This window comes from Suncus etruscus, chromosome 1, assembly GCF_024139225.1.
Source record: "Suncus etruscus isolate mSunEtr1 chromosome 1, mSunEtr1.pri.cur, whole genome shotgun sequence".
Classification (NCBI taxonomy): Eukaryota; Metazoa; Chordata; class Mammalia; order Eulipotyphla; family Soricidae; genus Suncus; species Suncus etruscus.
Window position 1 is genome coordinate 43,990,553 of NC_064848.1, and position 12,103 is coordinate 44,002,655.

Below are 12,103 nucleotides of genomic sequence, written 5' to 3' on the forward strand. Positions count from 1 at the left end.
TCTGCTCTCAGAAATTACTCCTCACAGTACTTGTGCTTGGCAGGCCATAAAGGATGCCCACGATCAAACCTGAGTCTTCTTCATGCAAGGCAAATGTCCTATACCTGTTGTATTGTTGATACAGCCCCCGGGTAGATTCATTTTAAGGCATAGTCTTATGCATTTGTTGATTAGGAAGTTTGAAACATGTATTGCATGTACCATGGAAGCCCAAAGAAGAGTTTATATTGCATTTTAATATGAGGGCAGTTAAGAGGCAACATTTCCTTTTTATTTATTTATTTTTTTTTTTAGATTTTCATTAGTTGATGAGTCCCACTTACTTTCTGGAAGGACAAATCTGTTTTATTTAAAGCTTACTGATTTAGAGTCTAGGCCCAAAAGCATCCACACCAAACTTCAGTTCCACAGCTCCTGAATCTCTGCACTCTGCCACATCCATCTGATGACTTGATTGCCTAGTTGACAATACTGAAGCCTTTTCAGAAAGGATATAGGAGGTTCCCCTTTCTTCCAACTAAGCCTTGCAACCTCCACACCAGAACTCCACCATATCTTTGGGCCCAGCTGCACAGTTCCTGAAGTTTGTGACAATGTGACAGCTCCTACAAATTCCACACTTCTCAAAGTAGGACTACAACAAACCTGGTGGCAAAGATGCAGAGAATCCCATCTCGCTGAGTATATGAAAACAATAACAGAAGGCTCATCCACCACCATCTAATGGAGTAAATCCTCAAACATTGACTTTAGTCACACAATCGTGAGATTTTAATAAAATTAAAGAAATAACACAGGTAGTCAGTAAAGCCAGTAGAGAAGAATGAATGCTGAAATGAGAGAACTATAATTAGAAATGAAGAACATGGTAGTTGATATTTAAAAAATATCAGGGGCCAGGGAGATAGCATGGAGGTAAGACATTTGCCTTGCATGCAGAATGATGGTGGTTCAAATCTCGGCATTCCATATGGTCCCCTGAGCCTGCCAGGAGGGATTTCTGAGCCAGGAGTAAACCCTGAGCACTGCTGGGTGTGACCCAAAACACACACACACACACACACACACACACACACACACACACACACACACACACAGAAATTCAGGAGTAAACCCTGAGCACTGCTGGGTGTGACCCAAAACACACACACACACACACACACACACACACACACACAGAAATTCAATAGAAGCTCCGAACTGTCGATTAACAGTAGCTGAACAAAAGATTGAAGAGTTTTAGGATTATATGGAGGAAACTGCTAGAAATCAACATATGTTATAAAATAGTCTGAAAAGGAATGAACAGCATACCAGACAACTATGGAGTGAATTTAAGAGGAACAACCAGAGACACAGAAGAACAGAAATGCAAATTTGATGAAGTAACAAAGAACATATAAAGAGAGGAAATTCATGCAAATAAATTTTATAAACTTGAGTATTTCAGGCACCTAGATTCAAAAGGCCTGAAGACTACTAATGAAAGAAACTCAGGTAGGAAAACGCCAGGACACATTGTACTTTAATGATGAAGTATAAAGAGAGAGATGAAATATATCAAGTTCAGTAAAGCAACTTACATACAAAGAAAAGCTGTAAGACTCACAGGAGATATATCAAATGAAACTCTACAAGCCAACAGAGGATGAAGGTATATAGTACAAAAACTCAATAAAATTAACACCTCATCAAGAATGCTCTGTTTTTTTTGTTTTGTTTTATTTTATTTTGGGGTAACACCCAGCAGTGCTCAGTAGTTACTCCTGGCTCTGAGCTCAGACAGGCAGGGGGACCATAAAGGTTACAGGGATTCAAACCACCGTCCCTCCTGGATCAGCTGCTTGAAAGGCAAAAGCCCTATCGCTGTGCTCTCTCTTCCGCCCTTATCAAGACTTTTCTGTCCAGCTAGATTATAATTAATATTTGAAGAGATAATACAAAGCTTCAGGGACAGGCAACAATTTAGGGACTTCAAAGTCTCAAAACCAGTTTTACCAGAAGTACCAAAAGCACTTCTTGAAATGACAATACAAGCCACTCAGCACTTGGTACTTTCTTATGATGTCCTTTAGTAAGGAAGATTGCTCTTAGATTGCTAAGGGATTTTTATACATTTTCAATAATGAATGAACATCTTATAATTTTTATATCCATAGAGATTTTTATTGGTATCTGTTGTCTGCCTTAACAGACTCTTAAACTGTCTGTAATCTAATATTGTCTAATATAAAACCAATCATCTCTTACTTGGGGTATTATACCTAAGTGCTTTTATAGGTCTATTGAGTATTTTTTCATTAAATTTTCTTAATTATCTTCACTCTTACTACATTTTACAGTAGTATACTTTACCTATTTCATGTCAACTCCAAAATGTATTAGTGAATAATTTTTAATGAATAGTTTTATTAATTATAGGGAAGACATTATTATCAGAATGAGAAACAAATGCAAAATCAAAATTAATGGAATAGGGACTAGAGATATAGTACAGAGGATAGGTTACTTGCCTTGTATCAGATGAATCCTGGTTTGGTCCCTAATACCACATATGACCCCCTTTACCTGCCAAGAATGACCTTTGAGGACAGAACCTGGATTAAGCCCTGAGCACTGCTCTCTGTGGCCCCCAAACCCAAAAATAAGTTAAGGAAATATATTTTAGTATCTAAAATATTTATTTATCTTAAATAAATAAAACTCATTTATGCTTGAAAGTACACATACTGTATTAAATGATTTCAATTTATTTGCATAGTTTATTTACATAAGTTAAATCAAATTGACTTTCATTGATTTATTTTCTGATAATTCAATATGCTTTTCCTGTATTTTTTGAGAAAGCATAATAAAATAAATTTTATACTTGTATGGTGTTTACATTTTTTATTAATCTTTAAAATTTATTGAATCAGGGCCCGGAGTGGTGGTGCCAGAGGTAAGGCATTTGCCTTGCTCTTGCTAGCCTAGGACAGACCACGGTCCCCGGTGTCCCATATGGTTCCCCAAGCCAGGAGCAATTTCTGAGCACATAGCCAGGAGGAAACCCTGAGCGTCACTGGGTGTGGCCCAGAAACCAAAACAAACAAACAAACTAACAAACAAAAATTTATTGAATCATTGTGATATACAATGTGACTCATAATTGAGTTTAAATAGACAATGCTCCCTGAGCAAAATATTATGTGACTGCTTAGGGGCAGGTTGGTTGGGTGGGTGGTGGAAAAGAAACTAAGTACTTTGGTGGAGAAAATATTACATGATGGTGGCTTGTTATAAGAACACTGTATTCCTGAAACAGTTGTATTATGAATAACTTGGTAAATTACTGTGTTTTAACAAACATAATTTAGATAAAACAATAGTATTTTTAAATAATAAATAATGGTTTTCTGATTTAAATATTACCCCTGAAAAAAGTATGTTTATAGTCACATATAAGTGGTGCTGGAAAAAACTGTTATCATGGTACTATGTCTTAGTATAGTAATATATATTATACACGTATATTATTATATATAATATACGTATATTATATATATAATGTATATTATATATAATATACAGAATATTTACTAAATGAGTAAAAATTACTGATATTTTAGTGAGGTATTATTTTTATTGGGCTAAAGGTTAGGCTGATTATGGGTTGATATAGCTATTAGTTTTAGAGGTCCAACTTTGTTTTGGTGTCCTTTTCATTTCTAGGATTTTTCTAGACTTCTTATGTATCATTTTTATATATGTAGATTGAATCTATAGCTAGATTCTTATATATCTACACTTCTTATATATCATATATATACGGTATTCCTTCCTCCCTCCCTCCCTCCCTTCCTCCCTCCCTCCCCCCTTCCTTCCTTCCTTCCTTCCTTCCTTCCTTCCTTCCTTCCTTCCTTCCTTCCTTCCTTCCTTCCTTCCTTCCTTCCTTCCTTCCTTCCTTCCTTCCTTCCTTCCTTCCTTCCTTCCTTCCTTCCTTCCTTCCTTCCCTTCCTCATTCCCTCCCTCCCTCCCTCCTTCCCTCCCTCCCTCCTTCCCTCCCTCTCTCCCTCCCTCCCTCCCTCCCTTCCTTCCATCCATCATATAAATTCAAGCCAGGTCAATAGAACTATATTCTAGTCTACCTAGAAAAAGTAGTTGAAAAAGTCTCAGTGAGCTAAGTTTGAAAATAAATTGCAATGCTATATCACTGTGTTTTTATTATTTAAGTAGATTGTTCATTGTACTTTTTTTGTTTGTTTTTGGATTACACCTGGTGATGTTCAGTGATTACTCCTGGCTATGCACTCAGAAATCAGTTCTGGCTTGGGGGACCATATGGGATGCCATAATGGTTATTTTTTAATTAATAAATATCACAAAATGATAGTTATGGTTCACTAATTTTCTAGTTTATTATGCTGTTTTTGAGGGTTTTGTACCACAACTGGTTGTGCTTGGGGGATACTTTTTAGTGCTCTGAGGTTACTATTGGAAGTAGCAACTGGTCTAATCTTGGCCATACCCATGCAAATCATGTTGAGTGTTATGTCATGTTTTATTATGCTTCTTAAAAAATAATTAAATCGGGGGCCAGAGAGATAGCATGGAGGTAAGGCATTTGCTTTGTATTTAGAAGGATGGTGGTTTGAATTCTGGCATCCCATATCATTCACTGAGCCTGCCAGGAGCATTGCTGGTTGTAACCAGAAACCAAAAAAAAAAAAAAATCCAAAAACAAAAAAACCTAAATCTGTGAATTACTAAGTCTATGAAGATTTCAAACCTAAATTATTAAATTCATTATTGGTCACATTCATAGACATTTTTATTTGTTTTGCAAAGGAGAATAAATATATAAACTATTAGCAAAATAAAGCAAAATATTTTAAAAGCATAATGTAGGCAATTCAGAAATTTAGAAGTGGTAAAAACCACCGTCATGGGAGTAACTTTTATAAAAATAGTATAAATCAGGGGTCTCAAATTCAATTTACCTGGGGGCTGCAGGAGGCAAAATTGGGGTGATCCTTGAGTGCAAAGTCAGTAGTAAGCCTTGAACATTGGGGTGTGTGATCCAAACAACTAAAACAAAACAAAACAAAACAAAACAAAAAAAGATTCCTCTAGGGCAGGGCCACAAAATGTACAGAGGGCCGCAAACGGCCCACAGGCCGCAAGTTTGAGACCCCTGGAATCTTGAAAGATATGGCTCCTCAAAAACAGCAACAAACAAACAAACAAACAAGACACCACAGTCTTGGAGAAGATACTTGCCTATTACTCATCTGATAAGGGGCTAATATATATTATATAAATTATTTATATATTTACATATAATTTATATAAAAACATCGATAGAACTTCATAAGAATAAAGCAACTAACCCCATCAAAAATGGGAGGAAGATAAACTTTCACAAAGAACAAATATATTATGAAATTAAAGTTACATGAAAAATTCTCTATATCATTCATCCATCCACAGGAAAATGAAAATAAAAGCAACAGTAAAATATCTTTGCATGATAGTGAGATTGGCACATGTCACAGAGAACAAAAATAACCAGTGTTAGCATGGATATGGCAGAAAAAGAACCCTCATTCCCTGCAAGTTGTAATGCTGAGTTTTCCAGTCTTTTGTAAAAACAATGTAGATATATCTCAAAAAATTAGGAATTGAGCCTCCCACATTACCCAGAAATTCCATTTCAGAGTATTTTTTCTAAGGGCCCAAAATTATTCAGAGAGGTATTTGAATCACTATGTTTATTTTATCAAAGATCACAGTAGACAGATCTGGAAGTAGCTTGTTTTCTAGAACAGATGATGGGATAATATATATACACAATAGGATACTATTAGGTTATAAGAAAATATTAAATGTTGCAGTTTGCTTCTACTTGGATGGATCTGTAGATTTTCATGCTGATTTAAGATAGGAGAGGATAGATACAGAATGATCTCCTTCATAGCAGTATATGTATATATATATACATTTGGGATATAAAGAAACAAAGTAGGTGGAGTTGTTTTTATTTTTATTTTAGAATTTACTTTATTCTTTTTCATATAAACTAAAGCAGACAACATTTACATAAACAGTGAAGGAGGTTTCCTTGCCTCCAGCCCCCACCCCAATCCCTGCCAGGCTAGGAACATAACATAACAACTGTATATCAGGGGTTTTTAACCTGCAGTCTTTTGGATTATTTTTAATTATTTTTAATTTCTGGGCCATACCTGGCTGCATTCAAAGGTTATGCTTGACTTTGCTCAAGGATCACTCCTTGTGGGATTGGGGGAATGGTACTGAGGATGCCTGGATTGAACTTGGGTTGGCCTTGTGCAAGCAATCACATTAGCTGCTGTACTGTTGTTCCAGCCCCATGAAATAGGAAAATAATTAAATATGATTTTATTAAAAGATATGTTTTTCATCTATATTATGCTATCAATATTTACCAACTAGGGATTATGGGTAAGTGATTTATAATTTATAATTTAAAATGGAAAGATCCAAAGAATTAAGAAAAAAGTTTCAACCAGAGCTGATCCCTAGTGCAGAGCTAAGAGACAGCTTGGTGTGTCCGACCCCCCCCCCCCCCCGCCCAATACTGGTACAGATGACCAAATTGATTTGATAATCTATTACTAGATTGCATGCTCTCGTTTGAAAAATACTGCTTGCAGAAATTCTTGTTCATCAGAATCAGGAGATGTACTTAAGAGTGTTTGCCATTAGTTTACCTCTTTCTTCCAAGTGGAAAGCACTGAAATATGCACTGACAAGAAATGGATTATAGTACTATATATAGTATCTACATATATATGCTACTATATACGTCTATAATACTACATAGCTAAATCCATTAGCATGGATTTAATAATGAACTTAATGTTTAGCAAAAATCACAAGCTACAGAAATGTGGTGTGATTTAATTTACCTAAAGTTAGAAAGCTGACTTTACATTTAGTAAGCTAAATTGTACAATCTGTTAACTAAATTATTTGTATTTTAAAAGTAAAAACAAATATAAGTAAAATATCCAGTAAGGTTCAAGACAGTGCTTAACATCTTGAGGAGGTATTAGAGGTCTGAGGGATATATGGAGACTTAAAATATAATGGTTGGAACCTAAAATACAGCTTGGCCTAGTTCTATTGACTCCTAAGAACTTCCTATGTAGTTTTTGTAGCTCCCCATACAACTATCTAAGCAGAAGTGTATCATAAGCTCAAGCATTGAATCATCTGTTTTTCATGATTGGTTCAACAGCTATCAGTTGGAGTGACCATGGGTCTTCTGAGCAATGCTTAGGAGGTTCTCCATCACACGTATGTGCGCGCATGCACACACACAATGACTAAAAATAGGACACACAATAGATTGTATAGAAATTAAGGCGTTTGAGTAGGGCCAGAGAGATAGCACAGTGTTAGGGCATTTGCCTTGCACACAGCCAATCCAGGACAAATGGTGATTCGAATCCCAGCATCCCATATGGTCCCCTGAGCCTGCCAGGAGCGATTTCTGAGTGCAGAGCTAGGATTAACTTCCGAGCACCACCAGAAAAAAAAAAAAAGGCTTTTGATTTGCAAAAGGAAAATGCTGGTCCACCTCCACCCCAGAGTTAGTCCCTGAGCATAGAAGCCTGGGAGTAAGTCATATTATATCATAATATAGCCCACAAAGCAAACCAAATCATAAAAAAGAAAACAAAGTAATCATTAAATTTTATTTTTTAGTTGAACAGTTATAAGTACAATACTATTCTGAATTGACTATATGTATCCAGTCATCATTTATAATATTTAAAAATGAACATTATCATGTTAAACAAATAGAAAATACTTTCAATTTATTCTTTTTTCCCCCAGTAAGATATAGATGGCTGTGACCATTTTATTTTGATTTGTTTAATAACCCAACTGACATATTGGAATTTCCAAGTGACCACTATCCCTTTTTAACAAATTTAATATATAGTTATCTGTTACATATTATTATTAATATCTTTATTAAACACCTTGATTACAAATATGATTGTAGTTGGGTTTCAGTCATGTAAAGAACACCCCCCTTCACCAGTGCAAAATTCCCATTATCAATGTCCCAAATCTCCCTCCCCCTCCCCCACCTCTGCTTGTACTCTAGACAGGTTTTATACTTCCCTCATTCATTCACTGTGTTATGATAGTTCTCAATGTAGTTATTTCTCTAACTGCACTCACCATTCTTTGTGGTGTGCTTCATGTAGTGGGCTGGACCGTCCAACCCTCCTCTCTTTTGTCTCTGAGAATTATTGCAAAAATGCCTTTTATTTTTCTTAAAACCCATAGATGAGTGAGACTATTCTGCGTCTATCTCTCTCCCTCTGACTTACTTCACTCAGCATGATAGATTCCATGTCCATCCATGTATAGGAAAATTTCATGACATCATCTCTCCTGATGGCTGCATAATATTCCATTGTGTATATGTACCACAGTTTCTTTAGCCATTCATCTTTTGAAGGGCATCTTGGTTGTTTCCAGATCTGGCTTTTGTAAATAGCGCTGCAATGAATATAGGTGAGGAAGCAATTTTTGCATTGGAATTTTGTTTTCCTAGGGTACATCCCTAGAATGCTATATGGAGATTCTTCCAAAAACTAGAAATTGAGCTCCCATATGATCAATTTTTTTTAAACTCACCCTTTTTTTGGGTTCTATTTCTGAATATTATTAGCTGACTGTTAAGGTTAATTGACCGTCAAGTATTTTTGTAAATGTCTTCTATGGGATAATATTTTAATAAATTGATAATTAAGGATAAGAAAAGCATCATAGTTTAGAGATAGATTTAAAGGGAATTTTCCTGAACATATTAATGAGAAAATGTTACATCTTGGCTGGACCACTGGTATATATAGTATAGGTAGTGTTCATGTCTTACACATAGCTGGCTGTGGTTCAATCCTGGTACCACATTTGATCACCTGAATTAACTAGGGATTCCCGAGCACTGAGCTAAGAGTAATTGCTGAGCATAGCCAAGTGGGCCAACAATTCAGGAGAGAGAATAAAACATTATGTTTATATTTCTTAATAAGAAAACATGGTAATAAATGTTTGTCTGTCTTTTGCTCAATAAGGAGATGTGATTTGGCAATGGGTATTGTTGAGAAATACATAGAGGCATTAAATATGCTTAGAAGGCCAGATGATGGATTGATTATAAATAAGTTTAATTGGGGGCCGGGCGGTGGCGCTCGAGGTAAGGTGCCTGCCTTACCTGCGCTAGCCTAGGAGACGGACCGCGGTTCGATCCCCCGGCGTCCCATATGGTCCCCCAAGCCAGGAGCGACTTCTGAGCGCATAGCCAGGAGTAACCCCTGAGCGTCACCGGGTGTGGCCCAAAAAAAACCAAAAAAAAAAAAAAATAAGTTTAATTGGAGAAATTATTGGATTTCTACAAATTTAGGGAAGAGTATCAGCATTTATATTTAATTTTGGTTTTATTTTGCAATAGGAGCAGATAACCGAAGTCAAGATTTTGAATAGAAATTCGTGAAACTGGTGATTAATTATTTGGAAAGAGTTATTTCTGGGTTATATTTCTGGAGGCCTCCCAAGCAGTGCTTAGAGATTCTGGAGGCCACTTCCAGCAATTGGTTGGTCCTGGCAATGCGATTTTTCTTGGTTTCATCAGTGTTCTAGAGAGTGAATTTAGGTATTAAGCATGCCTGCTGTGTTTTGCAGTCCTTTGAGCTTTCTCCATGGTCCTAAAGTGTAAAATGAAATTTAGGGGGCTCAGGATGTTGCTCAGTTGTAGTATACCTGCCTTGTTGCATGTGTGAAGCTCTGAATTTAATTTCTGGCACCACAAAATAGAACAAAATTTTTAAATAGATATATTTTTAAATAAATTAAGGTTTATTTTTATGAAATATCAGCTTGTCAGTAATTTAAATATTATTTCATAGAGTGAATCTGGACTCAAACAGGATATAAAAGACCTTTTAAAACGAAAGATTGCAGTGGATGAAGAAAATGCTTTGTTAAGAAATGAACTAATTGACCTGCAGAAGAAATTTATAGATAAAAGTCAAGAAGTTAAGGTAAGTTGACTAGTATGTAGTTTTAAAGTACCATTGCTTTGAAGTCCTCCTTTAAGCTTTTTCAGCCTTTGTGGCATAGAGTGACAAGCTTGGAGAAAAAATTGCCTTAGGCCCTGCTGTACCATTCAGTTTTCTCATATGCAAAAACTCTAAGAAAGATGCTTTCAAGCTAACACCCAAGCTTTCTAACTTTCAGATAAATAGTTAATGATGGAAATGGAGCTAAGAAAGTAGGAGTGTGAATATGTGGCTTCTTGTAATTAGATTCTGATGGGACCAGCATTATTAATTGATAAAACCCAGGTCTGGGAGGATATGTCTGTGTGGGTCTCAAAAATAGCTGGGGACAGCATCAAAGGCAGCTTGATCAATTAATGGGCTCTTTGCAAATGTGTACTCATCAAAGCTGTCATCCAGTGAAAAAATATAACCCATCCACCTGCATGAAAAGAGGCCAATAAAAGTATACAGGTGACCTTGGCCATCAGCTATAGAACAAGCTACTCTAGAGGTAAAACTACACAGTTTATATTTGCTGATTAGGTATCACCTTTTTTTTTTAATTTTGTTTATCGGCCCTTGTGGTACTGTTCTACAGGACACTAAGGAATGTGTACAGAATAAGGAAGAGCATAACAGAGTGGTTATAAAAAATCTGGAGAAGGAAAATGAGACATTAAAAACCCGTTGCACTGACCTGCTAAATGAACTGGAGAAACTGAGGAAGCAGGAAGCATATTGGAGAAATGAAAAATGTAGCATTGATAAAAGAATAAAGGTATGAAATGGAAGTGGAATCCATTGTTATTTCATATCTATCTTCTTGTAGGAGGTTTATTACATTTTATTTTCTTATGTAGCAAGTTATATTCTGATCTACTTGTGAGGACTTGCATTAATTTTTATGCCTTCACTTAAGACCCATAGCTTTTTAAAAATTGATGTTGCAAAGCAGGAAACTGACTTCAAATAGTTATCTAAAATGTAATCATTAAAAAATAAAGACTATTGCATTTTGAAATAAAACTTGTTTGGAAAAAATCATACTTAGAATCATGAGCTTTGACTCTAAAATTAGCACTTAAATTGATAATGAAATTTATATATTTTTGAATATATTTAAAATTTATTAGATTTATGATATATAACTAGAATTCATTGAAATATATTTTAGACTATTTTATAGGTCTTTAATAAATCTTTTAAAAAAGCAAATTAGACATAAATATTATTGTTTTTATAATTGGTGTTATTCTCTAAGTGAGCCTTATTGATAGTGAATTTTCATTATCATAGAGGACAGAAGGTTCAGTGAGTATAATACTCTTCTATTGTTTTGATCAGATTTTCAAACCAGTACATTTTGGGAGAGAGGGTAAAGGATTTTCTTTTTCTTGATAAGATTTGATTCAGTTTTTCCTCAATTTATTTTCAGGTTTTTATCTATCATAAATTTTGAGAAGAGGTCAGAATTATTTGGCTATATAAATTCTATATTTCTGTTATATATGTTTATATAAAATGATTATATTACTTAAGTGTTTAGATATAAAATAAAGAAATTAAATGTATATAAATTAAGATTTTAAAAAATAGTAAGCATCAGTACTTTTGTATATCCACAAGTTTGTGAGTGTGCGTGTTTCTTTAAATTTTTGAATTAGAAAGAAAAGATTTTAATGAACTATTGGCATTTTGAGTAAATATATTCAATTTATTCATGTACAACATTAGATTGATTAAGTAATTGAAAAATTGATTTCTGGGGCTGGAGTGATAACACAATGGATAGTGTGTTTGCCTTGCACACAGTTGACCTGGGTTCAATCCTCAGCATCCCATATGGTTCCCTGAGTAATTTCAGAGCACAGAGCCAGAAGTAATCCCTGAGCACCACCAAAAAACAAAACAAAACAAAACAAAACAAATATCAACCAAAAAATTGATTTCTGGTACATTCATTTTCTTAAAGATATAAAATAACTTACTAATTATAGATTAAATATTCTTCCTTGTGT

At 35.0% G+C, this 12,103-nt stretch overlaps 1 protein-coding gene across 1 annotated transcript in view; it reads left to right on the top strand.

Annotated features, from left to right (window-relative positions):
* The window catches only part of CNTLN (centlein), a 225,146-nt gene that overhangs the window by 51,980 nt on the left and 161,063 nt on the right, over positions 1 to 12,103 (top strand). The window contains 2 exon segments of the mRNA XM_049769389.1: positions 9,951 to 10,085; positions 10,684 to 10,863. Coding sequence (XP_049625346.1) covers positions 9,951 to 10,085; positions 10,684 to 10,863 — 315 coding nt within the window.